Genomic DNA, 21,913 nt, shown 5'->3' with positions numbered 1-21,913 from the left:
GGCTGTCACACACCTGGCCACCACATCCTGCTCTTCCGCGTCCTCTGCTGCTCCAAAATATTTGGGTTTGCTTTTCCCCAATAATGCCACTCTGCTTGGAATCTTCTACTTCATCCTCTTTTATTATCCACTGTGTTACCAGGTGCTGGTGGTAATGGTTTACCAAGACCTTGCCTGACGTCAGCCCAACTGCTGCCTCATAATTACATTTACATTCAAATGAAGGGCTGCCCGACCCCACCTTTCTGCTGGTTCTGGTGCTTTCTCTTTTAGAGAACTTTTATCTATCCTATTATCCTTCCCTGATATTCAACAGCCATCCCAGTCCTGCAAGATGATGCAACAGTTGCTTCTACTTGTAACTAAAATAGTTAAGTAAATTGACCTTTCTAGGAAGAAACTATAGTGGTAACTATCATAGCAATGTTTAACATTCAAATGATTCTTGTTGGAAACCTTTATTTTATGGTCTTTTAGCAATCAAGAAGTAAACCTGTTACTCTTTTAATTTGTCAGATACTAAAAAAAAATCTCAATTTACTTTTTAAGGAGTGCAGTCAATTTGAATAATTGTAAGTCAATAACTTCAAAATGCAGAACACCTCATAAACAGCATATCTTGAATATAACAATCTCAAAACTTTTCCTGTCACTGTTGTTTGTAAGTGGTTTTCCAGCCTGGGAGACTTTGAAGCTCTGACTGTAAGGCACATGTTCTCAGCGTCCCCACACAGAGTGACTTAAAGAGATCCCTTCATCTGGTGGCCATTGCAAACTGATAAATTTGAAAAAGCAGACAATAAATCTTCCTAACAAAGATGGTGCCAGAAGTACAAAGAAAATGACTGTAAAGGGTAGTGAAAAAAGTCTTTGATTAGGCCCAGTAATATTGTTGGCTTCTGTTTGGAGACAAGCTTTATCTGCCTGCAGGAGGCTGGTGCCTTCCTCTGCCCTGCTGCCTGTGCTCTGCTCCCGGTGCTGGCATCTTGGCCAGGGCAAAGCAGCAGGGAGAGACATCTGGGTTGTTCACTGTGGGTCAGAACTGCCTCGACGCTGCTCCGCGGGGGAGGGAAAAAGCATTCCCGAGGTGCTTTTACATCTCGTTATTAAGTGCTGGGTTTAACGTGGGAGAACTGAACCGCACCTTAGGATTCCAGACTCGCCTCTCCGGGCTGTGGAGCTGCGATTTGTGGAGTGAATTGGCTGTATTTTTATTTTGGCTGGGTTTTTTTTTGCAATGAGCTATTTGTAAGGGCCATGCCTGCAAAAGAGGTGCAAATTACAATGAGTTGTTTCCCTTTACAAAGGTGTGGGTTTTCATTCAGGATCCTTTGTATTTTGACACTACTCGTATTCACACATCCCTTCTAATTCCAGCACTAAAGGATTCTAAGTGTGTACTAAAGACAGGAAAGATGTTCCTTTTCTGGTTGGGGTTGGGGTTTCTTTTTGAGGGAAGAATTTTTGCTAAGAAGTGTAGAAAAATATTTTTAATGAATTTTGCTGCATTTACAAAATTCTGCAGTAATCATTGTAATCAATCAAAGTAAGACCTTCTGTAATTGGTTATAAAAATAAGACTAAAAATAAATCGAAAGAGACTCTTGTTGCCTTCATCTTGCAAGAAAAGGAATTGCAGCACGATTTTTGAGAGCCCACAGAGCGTTTAGTAGTGGTGTGCACCATAAAGAACAAAGAACTGCGCTGAGCATCATCCAGATTGAAACAGATGTGTGTCCTGTGCTGGGCTGTGCTTGGATCTTGGCTGTTTGGGACACTGGGAGCAGCTCAACCCCGGGCATCGCTGAGTGCCCACAGAGCCTTCAGTCACAGGCAGGGCCACCGGGGCACGTTTCGTGTCCACCGACTGCAGCTGAAATCCACTGGATTTCAAACATGGACATGGTTGCTCGAGGATTTGGGATCAGACCCATTATTTGACTCCTCCTAACCCCCATTTTCACTTTTCAGTGAGTGACGTCATTTCATAGACTGCACTACACGTTGGTAACATTTTTAATCCCCGCTGTTCCTCTTCCTTTATGGGATTCCTCTGCACGTACCCCCCACCATTTCTGTATCACCTAATCCTATTTTTTGTATCTCAGAGCTTTATCCTTGATGCTCTGTTCTTCTTTTATCTTCTGTTTATGCTCCTCCTTTCCCTTTCTTGTTTTGCCTGTTCCATTATCAGAATTTTCTTCAGATCTATTTCGATTCTTTCCAGAACGTAATTAGATCAAGATACTGGGATGGCAAATTGCTGCACTGATTTGATACCGGCTCACAATAGTAAGCTTTGAATAAAGCATTTTGTTTAAAAAGATTTGCATAGCAGGATAAGATTGCTGGGTAGGACTGCAGATTTTTAGCACCAAAGTGAGAATAAGACAACTGAAATGGCAATGTTCGAATGACCTTCTGCACCCCGGCTCTGCTGTCTGCTATTCTGTGTGCCAGAACAGTGCGGGATATTAAAGGAACGTTTGCCAGCCGTTCTGAGGGGGTGGCTGGACACGCAGACATCTCAGCCCTGGGGAGGTGTGTGCCTGTGCCTGTGCCTGTGCCTGTGCCTGTTCTGGGTGCGGGATAGCGCCACATGGGGCAGATCGGGGTGGTGCTGCTGTGCTCTGGCACCCTCCAGACAGAGGCACTGCCAGGAAAACTCACCTCCAAGGCTGTTTTCTCCACCTCTTCAAACGCCAGCAGTAGTTTATCTCCTGAGCCGGTGTCGAGCTGCCTCAGCGGTCGCTGGAGTGAAGTTTTGTGTTGTTAAATCAACTGTACTTGGAGCTCCTTGGGGAAGAAGGTTTTCTAGTTTTCTAACAAGCGGTGGGTGAAATCAGTGACAACACACGTGGTGACAACCATATCTAGGTTCCAGGAGCACATGCAGGAGCTGTACAGGTTGTTTGGACAGGCAGGGGAGCCGCTGCTCTGTGGTGGATGTGCTGTTCTAGAGAGCAGCTCCAACCTGGGTAATAACAACATAATCACCACCGTGCAATTAAGTGTTTTAATGACAGCCATTATAACTGCAATTTCGGCACTACTGGGAGATTAAAACCTGCCTGTGCAACAATAACTTACATGAAAGGTGTTCATAACTGTGATAGTTTTTATTAGGAGCCCTCACTCATAAAGTCACTCTTCATTTTATGTAGATAAGAAGGAACTAATCTGTCTGTCTTTGAAGCTTGAAAATTATGTGAAGTCTCTCTGATTTCTTAGAATAAAGGAGCAGGTGAGCTCGGTGTGCCCCATTCTGGCTCAGGTGATAGGAGCAGATGTTTGTTTGCTTGCCTCCAGATGAGCACTCAAACAGCACTTCAGGAACACCAGGCTTAGGAATGCCTCTTGCCCTTACCTTTGTAACTGCATGCTTGGAATGTGAAGGAATGGTTGGTGCACTGTGTGCTGCTGAGAGTGCAGTGCAGTGTTTTGGATGCATTATTGACCCTGGATCCAGGCTGGGCTTTGAATGCACTCTCAGTCCTAAAATTGCTGTTCAGCAGTGTGAATCTTGAGGGAAGGTCAGTCACTACATGGTCTACTGTCAGCTCAGGGCAGCTCTGTTGGGAAAAAATGGGCAAGTGATGAAGGAAGGCAGATGGTTTTAACATTTTAGAACAGTTAAAGAGACTGCTTTTGCTTTTATTGAAGGTTCTACAAACATAACGCTTCTGAATTTTTTTATTTGCCTTTGTAATTGGGCTGGTTTAATATCCAACACCGTAGTTTAGGTCTCATTTTCAGGGTTTGAAAGGCAAGCATGTGCCAAACCACATCTGGCAGATGTGACACAGCCCACAGGGCTGAGTGAGCAAAACTGAGCTGCTTTCACTTGCTGAAGTGACCTCCTCTGGGGAAAAGTGAAAAGGGATACATCATTAATTTCAGTTCTGCCCTGTGTGTGTCTCTGATCCCTCCAGTGTATTTGTTTTGCATAAGATAGAAACAGAAGAAATAAAGATGCCAGTTGTCTGTGAAACCTTCCTCAGTGATTTAATTTTTAATTTCATGCTCTGAAATTTTAGTTCTTAACAAATCCTCTTGAAAAAGGATGGAGAGTGGCTGGTTGAAACCTGAGTGTGTTTACTCTTCTATCTACCCCACTATTGATTTTCTAACTGCTGCTAACGGTGACTTATCTTTAATTTCTAAGTGTCAAAATGTGTTTGATTAAAAGTAGTGTCAATGCATTTCATGTATGATCTGTCCTGCCTTACAGTGACTGTGTCTGTTGTGGCTTAGAAACCAAGAGCATCCAGGGTGTCTCCTAATCCACCCTCCATTTATTGTGACACATCTCAGGCTTTTTTATTGAAAAAGAATTGAGCTCTTTGAGCATGAAAACAGCTGGCAAACATTTAATCAGAAAACCTGTGCCCATTCCTTGGCTGAGTGAGTGCTGCACAGAGCGGTGTGCAGGCAGTGTCCTCCAGTGCCCCCGAAATGGGAGTGTGAATCACTGGCAGGGAGTGTCAGCCCAGCATACACAACACGTGCTGCGTGGAAAGGCTCGGCTGGGAGGAACCCTGGGGGGCACCAGCAAACCTGGAAGGCTGCTAAACTTGGGGTGTGCTTTTTAATTTGCATACTAACATCCAGAAGGACTGTGTTTTGGAATCTGCTTCTCAGGTAGAAGGTGGCACAGCCCTGGTGCTCTCTCATGTCCCTCAACGACTGCATAACCCCCCAACAATTACTGAAGGCTTTGGATTAGAAATATCACTTTGAATTGTGTATCTTCCTTCCTTGCATGAAGGGGTTGTGGAAGGGGCTGTTTGCTGAGCTGCTCGTGGTGGTTTTGTACCATACAGGTCCCAATTCTTGCTGGGAAACGGGGAGGAAAGGTCAGCGAATTCCTCGGAAAACTGGATATTCCTTGATCCTTCTTTTAATCCCAATTAGGATTAAGGGCTTAGATATTCCTGTGATGTGGTCTAAGGTATGCTTTTCTTCTTCAAGGCACTTTGCTAACAACCAATCCATCTTCACAGCACTCTGCTCTGGTGTCCCCAGTTTTTAGATGTCACAAAAGGGTGAAGTTATGTGATATACCCAAAGTATTATCCTGAGCATTGGTCCCAGTGTTTCATGAATCACAATGCTCCACCAAAATCATTTCAGTTAATTTGTCTCCAGTTTTATGTCTCTTTTGTTTTTAATTATACACAATACATCATCTAAGCCACAGCACTGCACAAGCTTCCGAGAGAAAAATAGCTTTCTTTGGCTTTTGGTGGGCAGCTGTTTAAAGGATTAAAGCCCATGGGAAATAGTTAGTTAAATGGATGGCTGGTGAGTTTAAAAAAAAAAAAATCCAACTATTTAAAACAGCCACTGGCATAACTAGAAGGTTAATAATCTCTAAGGTATTGCCCTGGTTTATAGATACTGCTTTTGGAGCAATAAATTGTAACCTTTGAACATGTGCTTCTGCAAATAAAATCCAGCCTTATTTTGTGTACTTAACAACTTCTGATTGGGAACACATAGCAACCTCTAGCAAGCATGCTTTCAGCAAACTGGAGCAGAAATGAGCCAGATCTTCAAAGTGCTCACTTATCTTCCTCAATAACTCTTCTACATGTAAACAAGATAAACCAGGTCGTTTTGCCAGATCCCCCTCTCTTTGAATGACGTTCCAATTATTTTAAAGAGAAAGAAGTTGTGTTCAGATGTATTTCTTGAAGTTTTTCCTTGAAGTACTGTTTTTTTCCTTTGAGAAATGTTATTGTAAAATTAAGCTGTGTCATGGAAATGTGATTAAAATAGGGAGCTCTGCACTTAATTCTGCAGAACCCGGGGGCCAGGCTGCTGTTAGAAGTTCTGCTAGAAGTAGGTCCTAAAGTATTGTGTATCAGTACAAAAGACCAAGTTTCCCTCTGTGTTCTTGCCTTTTGAAAGGCTGAATCTGTCAGTCTCAGGTTTTTCCCCAGGCAGGCAGCACAGTTGTGGTTAATTGGCCGGTGTGAGGTTGGTTCTCTGGTGGAACCTTTTGCAGCCTGTTCAGGTAAATCTGTGTGTGTGTGTGAGCCACAGGTGACCCCTCTGGCATTCCCTCTGCAGACAGGCTGGCTGTTCTCTGCACTCCCAGTGGTTCCTCTTTTGGATGCATCCAGTGCAGAGCTCTCTGGGAGAGCAGGGCTTGGGTGTGGGTACCGATGGGAAATGGCTGCTGTCCCCACGTGCTGCTCACCCTGCTCCTCTTCTCAGGAGAGCAGGGGAGCCTTTCTGTTGCTGAACTTTGAATTGCAATTTGCTGCCCTGCCTGTTTGCTGTGCAGAGCTCCAGACTGCCCCCCCACTGCGACAGGAACCAGTGGCAATGTCACCACGTCCCCCACGCCTCCATTTCAAGTGGAATTCCACTTTTATTTAGCACTGTCCTTATCATAAAATGATAAATAAAATGAAGAACCAGTGAAAACTGCCAGCTCCCTGAACCATCCTGGTCTTACCACCCTCCTCTCATTTTTGGTAGCTTTTTTTTACCATCACTCTCCCTTTGAATTTGGTATTCCAAGTCAGGAACAGATTTATCATGAAAACCCTCATGTTCACTTGCTACAGTAGCTGCTACCACACCGGGAAATGGTTATGAAAAAAGTAATTTATTTTAATGTTCTTTATATACAAAGTAATTTCACATTACCAACATTTTGATGCTCTAATAGTACTATTTGTTATAATTAAGGAAAAAAGAGAACAAGAATGTAGTGCCTAAATGACTTAATGCTCCTAAGTCTTGTTTGCAACAGTGACAGAGATATTTCAGAGGACACCTTGGTGGAAATTAGTGAAAAAAGGCATCCTAAATTTCTAAACTGCTTTTGACAATGAAGGTATAAATTCCCAAGTTTTCCTTTTGCAGCCAGAAGTTATGCACATGCAATTGGGAGTCATGTTAGGAAGTGTCTGAATTATTCTGAAATACTGATTACCTACCAAATTCTGCTCAGTATGAGAAAGATCAGCACTTCAGGAACTGAGACACTCTTAAAAAACATTGGGAGCTTATCTCTAAGTGAAATATTTTGTTTGTTTTTTCTTCCAGTAATTTGGCTTCTCGGATTTTTTTAGTGCCACAATAGCTCATAAAACTGGACCAAATTTAAAACTGGTTGAATGCAATTCTTGCATCTCTATCCATGGGCTCTGTTGTCTCATGAAATGCAGCCACTTTTCAAAATACCTCCACTTTTTTAAAGGATTTCTGCCCCCCTTTGCTCCTTCTTTTAGTATCCAAAATGAGTCTGACATGAACTTTCTTTGACCAAAAATGAATTTGGGCTAAGATTCCCAGTTCCAGAATGCTTTCAAAACATTATCGGCGAGGTGGAAGAGTGTGTGTTCATACCAGTGTGTGGAGCGTTGGAAACCATACCTGTCAAACCCAAACCATTCCAAAAAGCCCATCCCTGCCCTTTGCCCTCAACATGGAGGGAGTGCAGCCTCCAGGATCCAGGCTTTCCACCAGCTGGCTCCAAAGCCACCAGCCGGGTTTTCGTGTGTCCAGATCCACGTGTGAAGTCCGAGGGGGGGAGCTGAGCACGTGGAGCCCGGGTGGGCTTGAGGGAGAAGGGCTGTGCTCCTGCACTGGGGTCGGGGGCAGTCACGGGTGCAGCTGCCCCAGCCCTGGGCCAGGGGCAGTCCTGGATGCAGCTGCTCCTGCACTGGGGCCAGGGGCAGTCACGGGTGCAGCTGCCCCAGCCCTGGGGCTGCCCGGGCAGGTCTGTGCTGTCAGTCCGCTGTGTCTGCTCCCGGCTGTCGCTGCCTCCCTGGCCGGAGGGCTCCTCTCCTCGTGGCACCACAGCCTGTTGCCGAGGCTGCTGGCCCAGCTGCAGTGCCCTGGGGAGCTGTGCTGTCCTGCAGACCCGCTCTGGGGTCACTGTCCTTGAGGCCTGTGTCCCGTGGGGCTCGTGCCCCGCTCCTCACTGCGAGGCCACCACCTGCTGCAGCCCCCCGGGGTGCTGCAGCCCCCCCATGGGCGGTGGGGGGGGCGCTGGGAACAGGGAACTGGGCACCTCGGGGTGAGCCTGGGGGTCGGGGCCGGCCATGGGGCTCACGGAGCCAGAGTCACTCTGCAGGGAGCCCAGGCTGCTGCCCTCAAACGGGGTCATTTTCTTCTTCATTAGCTTTCTTTCCTTGGCTCTGCGGTTCTGGAACCAGATTTTCACCTGTAAAGGAGCAGAGGAAAGTTGTTTTCAGTTGCTACTCAAGTGCATTTACTCACGGAATCACAGGAACATCAGTGCATGGGCACCAGTGAGAAAGGCAGGGGCCAAGTGAGACAGCACAGCCGTGTGCTTGATTTTCATACAGGCAATCTTTCCTGGCTGCTAATGAGATACTTAGTAATAGCTTGATAAAAAGTGTTTTTCATTGTTATTTAGAGGTGTTTCTTCATGGAATGACCTTTGCTTTATTTTATTTTATTTTTTTAAACAAAATCTAACAGGACAGAATCTCGTGAGTCACAGTGATGGCCAAAAGGACCCAAGAGTATCATTGCATTGAAAATTATATGTCCTAGTCAGGGTAAGTCAAAACCTGTTCCTGGCCTATAAACTGAGGCACAAACATTTCCTGTTTGGATGTTGCACGTGAATTGGTGATCTCCAGTGTGTGAGCCAGTGCAAATGCAGAGCAGAGTTTCACCAGTGCACTACACTTGGGACCCCATGGTAATTCAAAGCATTGTGTAAGCAGTGCCTTAACAGCTGAGTGCCTTTTACTGCATTCCCAGATGGAGCCAGAATGTGCCACTGCTTTACACCCCATCCCAGGGACACAGTTATCCTTGGGAACAAAGGAAGCACCCACTGAAGAGTACGTGGATTTTGGTGGGGGTGGAACAAGTGAGGAATGAGATGAAGGTGATGAGTCAATTGAAAATACATCAGAACTTGCTGAGGTTTGAAAGGGTGAATGTGAATGCCCAGTGTTGGATTTGAAGCATTAAAAGCCAGTTGTTTATCCTTGGAAGTGGCTCTGTATCGTGTCTAGTCAGTGTAATAAGCTGCCTCATTCAGGTTGGTGTTCAGATGGCAAAGGAAACACTTTTCTCACTTTTTCTTTGGGTTTACTGTAACCTAAAGAAAAATCAATGGTTTGCTGAGAAATACTGATCTGTTTAGATCTTCACTAGAATCTGGAAAGGGAAAGAGAAAGGTGATCAGAATGGAGGTAAAACTGTAAGAGGTGATAACATCTGTGGCTGTCAGGCTGTGTTTTAAAACAAAACCACTGGTGAAGTCCACAAAACCTCTTAAGGAGTCTCTGTGACAGCTTCAGTGCCTTGAGGCATTATTATGGTTTTACAGTTGAAGAATTCAATTACATGCAAAGCTTGTGTAAATTTGAACTAGGTCTCTCAAGTCCTAGGCTGCCATCTGAGATGTTTGGAGTTCATTTTGTTGTCTTACTTGTGGAATATCATTTCAGTGCCAAACTGTTCCACTGAAGCAGCCCCAAGAGCTCTCAGATCTCTCACATTCTCACTGTGCCAAAATAATTCAGGTTCTCTCATACGTTTGCCAAAATGTATGAAAAGATGGGACAGTCTGAACACTAAACCAGCATTTATGAATTCCCCTCTGGCTTCAGTGTTCTTACCTGCCTGTGAATTCAGGGGTTTGTTCTGGGTTGCTGTTAAACTAGAGAAGCAGATCTGCAGCAGGTCCAGGACACCAGAGGCTCATAGCAAATAAGTACAAGTGAGTTCAGATCTATAATACCAGACTAAAAACCAGCATGTCCAGTTGCATCAGTCTGACTTGTTGTTCACCTGCTTCCTTCAGTATTCTTTTCTTCCAGGTATCTCTTCCTCTGAAGTCTCATTTTCTCTCTTCTTTCTCATCCTCATCATCTCCTTTAGTTCTGTACCCTTCCTTTATTAACAGTGCTTCATTTTGCCTTTTTTTTTTTTTCTTAATTGGATGTTGCATCTTTCCTTCCTTGTTTAAATGACTGTTCTTTGTCCTTCTCTCTTGAGTTATTCCTTCCAGTGTCCTGGGTGGGATTTAGGCATAGGCAGGAAAAAAGCTTTTCCAGAAAATCCTGTCAGGTTTTAGGTGGAGGTTGGGATAGGACAGTGTTCAGCATGTTCATCCCATGGGGATGTTTAATTTGTACTGAAAGGTGGTGGGGAGAATCTATCACATGCTTTTTTTTTTAATCTTACCAGGGATGGAGGTTTTATGCATTGGGATTAATTTTGTGACATCTTGCTGATGAAGAAGAGCAAATATGGCAAAAACTGTTGCCATATTTGGAAACATTTGAGGAAACAGCCAATCTATGACAAAGAAACATATCACGTGTTTTTGTTTCACCTTGTCTAATATACCAACAAAAGGGTTTATCAGGAATTACCACTAGGAAGTTTCAAGTAAATGGCATTGGCTGTTTACAGAAGCAAGGCCATAACTTTCAAATTCAGCATGGTGAAGTCAAGTTATTAATGTTGTCACAGCCAGCAAAAAGACACACAGTGCATTTTTTATACCCAGTTGAAATAATTGCAATTTTCAGTAATTAAATACTTGCATTCAATGGCAGATTGAGACATATTTCCTTCCCCATTTCTGTGAGCTCTTCCAGGATGTGCTGGGTGAGACAGGTTCAAGGCAGATGGACAGTGCTACAGCTGGGTGAAGTTTGGACTATCCCTGCTCAGCAGAGCCCATAAAACAGTGGTGAATAACAGGACTGTGCTTTGAGTTATCTTCTGGGAACAGAGGTGGGATTTGGAGGGGGTGGTAGGAAATAGGGGCAGGAGAAAGGAATAGCAAGTGTGTAGGAATCATTTAACAAAAGGTAATAGGCAGCTGAAAACACAAACACCTTCAAGTGTCCTCAGCATACCTGAGCTCATCACCCCCATTCTCCACTCAGACTGACCTGGCTGGATTTGGTTATGGAATTCCCACTGGCTTCAGCAGAACCAGGACTTCTGCTTTAGAAATGTCAGCAGAAATCTCTCCCTGCTCCTACTGCCCGGAGGGAAATGCAGGCAGGGTTTGCTGGTGTTCTTTAGCTCTTGTTCCTCAGGGCAGGACTGTGTGTGACGGTGGTGTTTGCACCTGCAGAGGGGCCCCAGTGCCACTGTTTGGTGTGGGAGGCACTGGCAGTTGGGTGTTCCTCACCAGCACCATTCTCTCCTGCAGCAGGGTTACACTCAAAGGGAATGCTGGCTGGGGGATGCACGGGATCCATACTCTACCTGTCTCTCTGAGAGCCTGAGGTTTGCAGCCAGCTCAGACTTCCTCCTGATTGTGATGTATCTGTTGTAATGAAACTCCTTCTCTAGCTCTAACCTCTGGTGATCTGTGTAAACCACTCGGTACTTCTCTCTTGTTCTTGTTTTGCCTGTTTGGAAAGAAGAACACATTGTTTCAAGCTAGAATATGTGACATTGCACAAATATCTGGCTTTACATTTGCAGATATCAGTGGGTATTTTAGGCCTGATTTCTATGCACTTGCCCAGCAGGAATCCCTTGACTCGATCTTGATTTACAGCACAAGAGGTTCATACCATCAGATATTGGGTTTGCTCCTTAGTAAATAGATGATAAACTGCTTCTCATGCTCTTTATCACCCCTGTGTTATCATTTGGGAAAGGGAAGGTGTTCTTGTGAAGAAGAAGGAACCAGGAAAGCTGGGTTCTGTTCCCAGCTCTGATCCAAGCTTCCTGCCTGGGGGTGCACTGCCCTTGTTTCTCTGTCCTGGAGCCCAAACACTCTACCTGCTGCAGTGACTGGGAGGGACATTTGACTGCACACAAAATACTGAGAGCTTCCAAAGTTCCTCACTTCTTGTTGCTAGAAAAATTCCTACCACGCTGTGATTGTTACTGCAGCTTGGAGGCTGTGTTTTCCCTCAAGGTCTGGCTCAGTCTGTCCACAACCTGATAATAGCACAGGGAGCAGTAACATAGATCTTTCAGATGACAGTTAATAAAGAAGAGAAAAGGAAAGCAATAATCCCTCACAATGGGCAGAGAGGTGCAGCATCTGCTCTTCTGCAGGCAGCACTGCTGCCTCTGCTCAGCAGAGTGGGGCTGAGTGGAGCAGCCCGGGCTCAGCAGTGGCCAGGCCATTAAAAGGCAATGGAAGTGACATCAGGGAACACAGATGCGAGGCCCTGCACGTTTATGTATTCCATGGAGGGGAATTGCTGAGGACAGGATGTGTAGCTGAGGATGGGAGAGGCTGCTGGTGCTTCCTTTCTCACCCCCCTTTCCCCTGTGGTTAAGCTCACTTCAGGCAGTCAATGGATTGCAGGTCAGCACCTGCTCAAAGCCAAGGCCTGAGGTCATCCGCATATTTGGCAGACCGGATCATGGGTGTGTTTGGACCAGTGTTACCATCTCTGCCAACCACAGCCTGACCAGTTTTCGGTGCTTGCTTGTCTGTCTGTCTCTATAGGGCCATTCCTCCACATGGACAGGTTTAGGCTGTCAATTGTCTGGGACAGGGAATGCACTTCCAGTAGGTGTGCATTTGCCCCATGTTCCACTGTGGTGCTGGGGGTTGTGAATTGGGTCCCCAGCAGTCCCTGCAGTAGGTGCAGATCCTCTCAGATGATGCACAGAACTGGAGGTGTCCTGTGCCTTCTGCCTCTGTTGCTGCAGACCTCGGGTGGCTTCACAAGCAGCTCCTGTTTGCTCACAGGACTTCTGAAGGCATTATGTGGATGTCTAACTCTTCAAAAAAGAGTTCCCACAACCCCCTAATAAATGCTCTCTGCTAAGAGCCGTTAACTTTGAACGGACTGAAATAAATTCTGAGGCACTGAGTTGGTAAAATGTCAGTCTCTGAGTAGATCCCAAAGGCACGTGGCCCAGAGCAACCATCTTCCCTGGCAGGAGAGAGGAGCTGCAGGGTCATCCATCAGTGGCCTCCTTCTTCCCCAGCCCCCCACCCTTGCTTTTGCAGTTGAAGTGGCACCCAAAGTTCAGAATTCAGGGTACAGAACTACAGCAAAGTCTTGGAGTGCTCTATCCCCTAATTCATGCTTTGTGTTAACGTTTTCCCCCCTCTCTGGAGGGAGATGTGGTGTCTCATCGGTTTTAATGGCTCAGCACGTTTAAAATCAGCACTGCCTTCCACTTGCTGTGCTCTCTGGATGGTCATGGTTGAGAGCCACATCACTCCTGCCTCTTTTAGCATTAGACAGTCAATACTTTGCTACTGGGAGGGAGTTTTGGCTCCCCAGCCACTGCTTGCCCTGGAAGGGTCCTCGTGCTCTGCTGCTCTTTGTGCTGTTTGCAGAGATCCAGCCCCAGCTGGGCATGTTGTTGAGCACAGGGAGCCCTGGGCAGCACCACGCTGTAAATTAACACTGTTCCACCTTGCCTGGGGGTGGTTGTGGTTCCCCTAAGGACAGGCTTTCTCCGGGACTCTCCCCAGGTTCCTAGAACATCAGAATTTGGTGGTTCAGCTCCCGCGCTGCCCCTGGCAGAGCACCGTTCATTACTGGCACTGCCCATCCTCCTGAGAACCATCAGCCCATCACCAGAGTGTTTAGGGGGGGAAACAGGGCTGTGCTTGTCCTTGCGCTGCGGGCTCTGCGAGATCCGAGCAGCCCAACCACTTCGGGTCCCGCCTGCTGCCTTCCCCGGGAAGGTTCTGCTGGGCTGGGGACGATACACACGGCACTCATTCCAGAAGCATTTCTGTCACTGCAAAGCTGCAGTGAAAGCGGGATTAGCCCAATTACCTTTACACCGATAATCAAGTGAAAAGTGCTGCTAATTTTACAACATTAAGGTAAGAATTTTAGAGTCTCTAAGGAGCAGCGGTTACTCAGTTCAGTCCACATAAATCCCAGGACATTTGTTTTCGTTCACTCCAAGTGTAAATTGTTTGTTTAACATATGGTCACCTGCAGTGCTTTAATGCCTCACTTGATATTTTTTAGCTTTTGATCTCACTAGCTGCTGGTTTGGTTCGTTTTTTTGTTTTTTTTTTTTTTTTTCCCCTCTTCAAATGAGAATTTGGGGTCATTCTATGGGACAAAATGTTTAACATGTTTCCTTAGTGTCCTTTGTGTTGTTAAGATGGAGTACACAAAAGAGCAACAAGGTGATCTTATCTTGACCTCTATTCTCATTCAGAAGCCACAGACAAATATCGAATGTTCTTCTATTGCCAAAACAAGGTGGTAAACGTCAAGATAAACCTTCCTGTTTCTGGTTTTAAGTGCTTAAGCCCTTATTATCTGAGTAGGAGGGGGTCGTGGGGTTGTTTTGTTTCTTTTTAAACTGAAGAAGAAACTAAATGTACAAGGAAAACTTTCTCCCGTAAAATCTTTTATTTTCGTATTAGTAGCTCTTTTTTTTTTTTTTAGTAGAAATGATAATATCTAGTTTCTTTTTGAAGGGAGTTTTGGAGCTTTTACATCTAATTTCTTTCTTTAAAGTAAGTTAAGAAAATAAAAAGTAGAAAAGCAAAAGGAAGGAAATTATGAGAAATATTCTGAGAAAAATTCTCTGATTTGTCACATAAATCTGGTCTTTAATAATTTGGGGGGTTTGTTTGTTTGGATAATCCCCTGTGTGACAGACAGCAGGCAGTGGGAGCTGAGGTCTGCCAGGGTCTCCTGAGAAGACACTTTCAGTTGTGGCCGAGCCCTGGTTTAGTCTGTTGGGCCTTGAGGGCACTGAGAGTCCCCCTGAAGCCTTTGGTGGGTGCTGGGCTGGCTTAGTCTGCACAAGGCATTTCCTTTCCAAGGCAAAGTACACTTTTATTTGCCAGAGTTAACAAACAGCAGCATCAGAACCTATCCCTGGACAGTTTTGGACTTCAGCCTCTCCATTCCATCTGCTGGATGAAATGGATCCCCTCCAGTGCCTCCTGAGCCAAACTGGCAGCCCTTCCATGGGTGTGTTTACAGGGATGCCTTTTATTGCAAGGAGAGCTGTGAACTGAGGAAAGTTTGAGGGAGGACTCATGGATTCACCCCAGAGACAGCAGAAGGATGTTCTTCACCTCTCAGACTTCTTTAGGAGGTAATGGCAGAGTTTAATGATGCAATGATAAAAGTTATTGTATGGATCCAATTCTTTAGTCAAATCTCACGTGGGTGGGTGAAGTTGCAAACATTTAGGTTTGTAGGATCTTAATGAACCTTTTGTTAGTGCCAGGTTAAAATCACAGCAATATGGTGTCAGTTCCATTGGAAATATCTTCTGCCATGGACAATTATCCTGTGGAATTGCAAGTGGTTGCAGAGGTTATTAGTGTGGGTGGAGGAGAAATGAAACAAAAGAGCTTTGAAGCAACTACCTTTGCAGTCTGCCTGCCTTTGTCTGGGGGGAGTGGATTTCCTGGCTTTAATGAGCTGGTTAAGGAGAGGGAGTTTTGTCCAAAACCTCTGACTACTGAGAAGTGCCTTTGGACCAGTAAAAAATAAGACATTTCAGACTCAGAAGGCTTTTAATAAGATATAGTTTAACAATCCTGCTCTATCACACCCACCATGGCAATTTTTTGTGACCGGCCAAGTTTTGAGCTGGGGGAAGGGAACAGCTTTCCCATTGGTCATAAAATTCACAGAGCATTTCTTCTGAAGACAATAAAGCTGGGAGAAGGCCTCTTTATTTGCTGTGAAAATCATCACCCTTTCCGGCAATATAACTCCTGAAGAAAGGAGGGAGAAGGAAGAGCCAAGGCTGCATATCAAAGCAAAGTGAAGTGTTAAAAGGGTCTGCTGCCTCAATATGACAGATAGGCCTCAAAACCTCAGACAATGTAGCCCAGGAAAGGAAAAAAACAAAACAAAACAAACCACCATCGGACCTCACAACTAGTTTACAAAGCAAAATAAATTAGCATTAGAACCAGCCCTGGCTCCTCTTTCAGAGCCTCCTCTCTTAACTTTTCAAGAATATTTCTCATCTACTGAAACCAACGTCGTTCATAAAGTCCAGGAGCTGCCTGAGGATGTCCCAGTACAGAACAGTGTGGGATTGCTGTGGGATTACAGCCTGGTTTCCAGGGCTTTGTTTCAGGGGAAGTAATGTCTGTACTTGGTGGCTGGAGTTCCCTTAAATCAGCTGGAAATGGGGAATGGGCTCAGCTCAAACCTGCACCTCTCTGTTAGCTTACTCTTAAGAAACTAATGTTAATTTTTGAGCTCATAAAGATATGGACTGTCAGAGATCAGTTCCCAGGGATTTGTTTAGGGCTATCCCTAACTCTTTCTGTACTTTAGGAACACTAAGGGGCAGATTCTCCCCAGTTGTCATTTCACTGCCTCGGTTGAAGTTGTGAAGCAAAAATAATTTCAAGTAAGTTTTGAAGACAGACATTGTGCTGCACATGATGTTCCTAAATTTAAAATAATAAAACCCCAAACCCACACTGCCACTTGTATTAGAAAATGTTCCATGGATCCAGTCCTGTGTAATGTGAGTATAATATTGCTGCCAGAAATCTTGGTGTGCTGAGGAGGTGTCCTGGTCCCAGGCATTGCTGCAAAGTTAACTGCAGGAAGGTTTGGGAAACGTGGTGAAATTCTCTGTTTGCATTTTCTGCTGTGTCCTGTTCATTTGTTCTTGTCATGCATGTTCAGGTTATTGGTGCTGAAAAGAACAGAGCAGGATCATAAGATTGGAACCTTTCAACAGACTTGAAGTTCCCCTTCTGTTTCCAATTTTGAGCATGTTCTGCCATTCTGAAATAAAGTTCACTGGCCAAACTGTCCTTCCCCTTACCAGTGTGACCTTTTCTAATACTCCTCATCCTACGGAAGAGAGTCCAAAGCAGAGCCAATTTTATCCCCTTTAATGGGGATAAATGGACAGGCTGCCCTGTGTGGGTCCTGTTTGCAGACAGACACAACCTGCAGAAAGTGGAGGTGCATTTCTGAGTGGCAAATCAGGGGAAACCCCACTGCCAGTGACTCTACAGACTGAAAGGCAAGTGAGCAACTGAATTTCCTTTCCAAGTGTTGTGTTCTTTAGGCATTCAGCATTTTCACAGGATCACACAATCTGCTGAGTTGGAAGGGACCCACAAGGATCATTGAGTTCAACTCCATTTTACAGGAGTGGCTTCTTAAGAGACTTGTTCCCTTTCCTTAGATTTGAGGGGATATAACATCTTCCTTCAGAGTCTAAATGCACATTTACAGTGCATTTGGTCTTGATGCTTTCAGCACCCTCAGCAGCAGCAGAAAAATTGCCCTTATGTCCTCAGGGTAAACTTCTATTGAAGAAGAATGACAGGAGGAGAGCTGTCATCTACAGGAGAAGGCTCTGCTCCTAATTATTCCTCTGCTTCAAAACTTGGCCCCTCCCTGTTTTATGGTAACATTAGTGCAGATCTTAAGATGTACTTTCAGCTTCAGAGCAAACTCTCCTTGGCTGGCACTGCCTGGGAATTCCCTGCTCACCCTCAGTGCTTTGGGCACGCTTGGAGCCAGAAAGCCAAGTCTGCTCCTATGGGAGTGATGACACAACTCCATAGCAATGTTGGAATCAACAGGAGGAGATTAGTACCTTATTCTGAGGTGGTTTTATTCTGCTTTCTGCCAGAGAATTTGCTGTAATGATGTGGTGTGTGTGTGGAATTGCCACCTTAGATCTGCAGCTGTGGCTTTGTTCTGTTCCAGGTTACAGTTGCTCCTTGGCTGTGCTACCCTCTCCAAGTGGGGCTTGAGGACAGGGAGCAGGAGCAGTGGAAGGGTTAGAGAGGGGTGTTTTCTATCAGTGTTCATGGTTGAAAGTACTAATTAGTCAGTGTTTCCTCCTTCAGGAGTCCTGAGTACACGTTTGCTCTCTCCTGTGTCCTGGACACCCTCCCAGTGCAGTGACAGGACGTTGGATCCTGTGTGCACTGAATTTAGGATCAAGTCCCAGTCCTTCCAGCTCCTAAGCTGCAGGGACAGACACTCAGACATCCTTCAGTCAGGGAGAGAAAGGTCCATGAAAGCCTCAGTAGGTCTTTCCTGCAGGAAATGCACTTTAGTAGCACTAAACAGGGTGATAGTCTCACATTAAATACTGAGATCTTCCAGAGATTTCATGTAACAAAGCCTCATAAGCTTCACTTAACACCAGCTGAAGACATGGTGTCTTCAATTGATGTTGGATTGTTGTTTTTAAAGTTACAGAGTCAGCCTTGAAATCCTTTCTGCCTTTGTTGCAGGTTAGCTGTGTAGGTACCAGGGTGTCAAGGGGACCGGAGGATGTGAGGCAGTGGGAGGAATTGGAATGAGGTGCTCTGTTTGTCCCCTATCTGGACATGAGGCCACAAAGCACCAGGAAAAGAAGCTGACCATGGAATCTCTGGAGCTGGAAATGCCACAGACCCAGGGCCTTGTTCCTGCAGCTGCTGCAAGTCACAGTACTCAAAGTAACCAACCTTTGGAATGAATCTCTCCCACTCTTAAAGGGAGAAGATTACAGGAACACTTCTTGCCCACTTCCAAGAATATCTGGTAAATATCACTTGCCTTAATAGCTATTGTTTCCACAGTGCAATAATATTGATAACTAGGGTAATGAAGAAATAATAAAATTAACTTGTCTAGGTAATTTCTGTGCTGATCACCTCAGGTAAGTCTGAGTCTGTCTCCTCATCTCTAAGAACAGTGGGTCATATCTATTGCCCAGGGAATGAGGAAAGCTGATAAAGAGGAGCTGGCATTCCTTGACTCCTGCCTACACTCGCTCTACTGAAATTCCTAAAGCTTTACCAAGAGACAGAAGGATAATGCTCAGTGTACACAGACAGCTTTAAGAATGGAAAAAGCGATGGATTCCATCCATGAAGACCCAGCAAGCAGCACTGGCCCTTGCAGCTGGCCTGGTCACACACCTGAGGTCACCTGCAACACCTGCATGCACAGAGCCAAACTCAGAGTGTGACATTCCACAGCTGACACTGCTGGAAGGGAAAATATGCTTTTATGTTTTGGAAAACTGTGAGAACAATGGTGCCCTTGCTTTTAAACAGAGGAAAAGGAGTGAAAGCACAAAAAGGAACCAACTCCAGTGAAACAAATCTATTGGCACAGAGCCTACCTGGCCTAGCAGAGAAAAATATATATAAGAGGGAAAGAAGCAGCAATTAGAATTGCCAGTCTGGGTTTCTCCCTGCAGCAGGACCCAACAGCTATCAAATGAATGGCCAGACCCCACTAGCTTCAGAGGGCCTTACATGGCCCATGGGCATTTGGGATGCTGATTCCTGCTGACATGAAGACGCTCATGTTAGACCATTCCAGGATGGACATGCTGCCAGCTCCTCCTGGGAATGCTCTGACCCTTGCAGACTTGAAATCTGAAAAGTGAGAAAGTTCTAAGTGTGCTGCTTGGGCAGGCAGTTGGGATGTGGCACTGTCTATAACATGTATAAAGTGTCAGTGTGCCTCACAATGTCCCCACTGGCAAAGGGACACACAGACAGAACAAATCAGCTCTTGCTCTCAGAGCTGCAGCTGGAACCCACAGGAGCTAAGGGAGTGGGGAGAGAAGAGATGAGCAGTGGATTATTTCACCAAAGGTTGTGCTATCTGTAAATCAGAGAGTTAATGAGACATTTCACTGCCCTTGGAGGGACTACCCAAAAGCAGGCTGTAAGGGTTTTTTTTTTTTTCCCCAAAAAAACCCAATTTATTATTCTCCTGAAGTAACAACCTATTCTGATTGTCCTACTGACTTCTGTGGACTCTCTGTGAACTCAGGTTGTGTTCAGCAGGAGTGAGGATGGCTCTGTCCAGACATATAAATTAGAGGTATTATTTTAATAGAGACTATTTTTCTAGACAGTTGCTTTTATTTCTCTAACTTATGGTTTCAGTAATGGCTTTTCCACCAGAGATTGATTCAGTACTTGCTTTGCAGACTATTATTTACAGGCATGTGTGGAGCAGAGCTGGGGCTGGAGGGAGGGCTGAAAGGGAAGGGACCTTCCTGGGATGGAACACTGGAATACTGGGAGCATCTCTGGAGGGGAGGAACTGAGCATCCTTAATTTCTACTGATCTGAGGGCATGGCACAGCTGCTCAGCACCTTGGAGGATCAAATACTTCCATGCAGCAGACTGTACCTCTGTGCTTTTCAGGCAGTTTCCCCTCTTTTTCTTATTCTTCTCCCCTTTCTTGTTTCGTAATTTTTTCATATAATACAAGATACAGGGTTTTTTGGGCATGCTCAATATTTATCTTTTGTTCTCTTGTCCCTCATCCCAATCAAACAGGACCGTGACTAATTTTTCCTGGTTAAATACGATTGAAGGATTGTACTCATTGACTGTTACACATCAGAGACTGATCTGTGGCCGCAGTAACTGATTGTGTCCCCGTGGATCTTTGTATTCCTGCACATTCTGAGAGCTGCTACTCCAAAGGGAAGCCAGCCTTTCCTTCTCATCCCTGTTTTGAAAGCATGGACTCATTGTTCGATCTGGCAGGTTTCATTTCAGTGCTCTGAGGTTTAGAGAGGCTGTTCCTGGTACAAAGCCTTGTTGCCACCCCCCTGCTGTACATGTTTCACTTGAACTTTCCATGTGTACTCCAAAACCTGAGGGAAGTCAGCAAAGCATGGGTGGTGCTGAAATCCAATAGTGGCATCATGATCCCTTTCTGCGGACATGCTGCTTCATTCCCATCTATAGGAGGAATCTATTCCCATCTATAAGAGGAATCTATTCCCATCTATAGGAGGAATCTATTCCCATCTATAATCTCCTATTAAAAGCAGTTATTTGATATCACAGACTTTTAAAACACATCTGAAGTGAGAAGTGAAAGGCCACTGCTTTTCATTTCCCACAGCGTTAAAGGTCAAGGAAGAAACATAAGAAACAGCCAACTGATTGAGTAATTCACCCAACATTTAGCAAGAGGACATCTCAGAGCAATAAAGATCTGTGTTAATCTGCGTGGCTCCCTTTGAACGGGAACCCGGCAAACCCCGCAGCGAGCGAGCCCTCCTCAGCATCCCCCAGTGCCCTCGACCGTACCTGTGGACGTGGCTTGCCCGGTTTTCCTCATCCACTCGTAGGAGCTGTGCCTGTGGCTGCTGGGGGAGATGTGCTGGGCACTGTTGGGCTCTGCGGGAGGGTTGGCCCCGGGCTGCAGGGCGCTGTACTCGGCAGGGCTGTAGGAGCCCTGCGCGGGGGACGAGGCGCTGAGCTGGGCGGTGGCGGCGCCGGAGGGGCCCGGCCCGTACGCGTTCCAGTCCTCCCTCTGCGGGCCAAAGTGGGAGCCCCAGGGCCCCGGCGGCTGCCCGTGGGTGTCCAGGGCTGGCACGGGGTGGTAGCCCATGTACTCGGGGTAGGGGGGGGCGGACACGAAGCCCTGCCCTGGCAGGGTGTTGGCGGCGCACCTGGCCGAGCCCGGGTACATGGTGCTGTCCTGCTCCAAGAGGTAGCTCACGTACATGGTGCTCACAGCCCGGCTCCGGCCCGCCGGGACATCCTGCTCCTCGCAGGGCTCGTTTGATCTCCCTTCCCCTCCTCTTTCTTTCTCTCTTTTCTAGCCCAGCCTGGCTCTATAAATGACTCACGCTAGCCCTGATGTCCCTTTACTACACATGATTAACAATGGTTTTACCAGGTGCTGGTGGTAACAGTTTACTAAGGCCCTGCCTGATGTCACAGATAACTGCCTGCCCCAAAATTACATTTGCATTCAAATGAAGGGCTGCCCATGCAGGCAACCCCACCTTGCTGCGAGTTCCAGTGCTTCCTTTCTCACAGCCCTCTATGGATTGCCAGCCCCGTTCTGTACTTTCAGAAAGTAGTTTGAAATCTCGTGGTCTTCAGGCAGAGCTGTCCCCACAGCTACCCGTAACTGCTGAGACGGTAAAGCAGCGTTTCTCTTGAGCTGTGCGTGCCAGAATCTAACTTCAGGCACCAGCTGATAGTCACCTAAAGCTGGTTTCAGT

At 45.9% G+C, this 21,913-nt stretch overlaps 1 protein-coding gene across 1 annotated transcript; it reads right to left on the bottom strand.

Moving 5' to 3' along the window:
- Positions 1-7,939: 7,939 nt before the first annotated feature.
- Positions 7,940-21,408, bottom strand: LOC126637413 (homeobox protein CDX-1-like). The gene is made up of 3 exons (XM_050310655.1): positions 20,988-21,408; positions 11,233-11,378; positions 7,940-8,185 (listed from the first exon to the last, which is right to left on the bottom strand). Exons 1-3 carry the CDS (start codon positions 21,406-21,408, stop codon positions 7,940-7,942), a joined length of 813 nt encoding a protein of 270 aa, XP_050166612.1.
- Between the last annotated feature and the right edge of the window lie 505 nt (positions 21,409-21,913).

Source organism: Myiozetetes cayanensis, unplaced genomic scaffold (genome assembly GCF_022539395.1).
Source record: "Myiozetetes cayanensis isolate MyiCay16 unplaced genomic scaffold, myiCay2020 scf15, whole genome shotgun sequence".
In the NCBI taxonomy this organism is placed as follows: Eukaryota; Metazoa; Chordata; class Aves; order Passeriformes; family Tyrannidae; genus Myiozetetes; species Myiozetetes cayanensis.
Note: the sequence above shows the minus strand (reverse complement) of the source record. Positions and strands in the feature narration are given on the sequence as shown.

Excerpts from the sequence above, each read along its gene's own strand:
- LOC126637413 (XM_050310655.1), bottom strand. The coding sequence starts at position 21,408 with ATGTACGTGAGCTACCTCTTGGAGCAGGACAGCACCATGTACCCGGGC. Across the intron at positions 11,379-20,987 it reads CGGGCAAGCCACGTCCACAG|GCAAAACAAGAACAAGAGAG; the intron begins GTACGGTCGAGG and ends CTTTCCAAACAG. Across the intron at positions 8,186-11,232 it reads TCAGGCTCTCAGAGAGACAG|GTGAAAATCTGGTTCCAGAA; the intron begins GTAGAGTATGGA and ends GCTCCTTTACAG.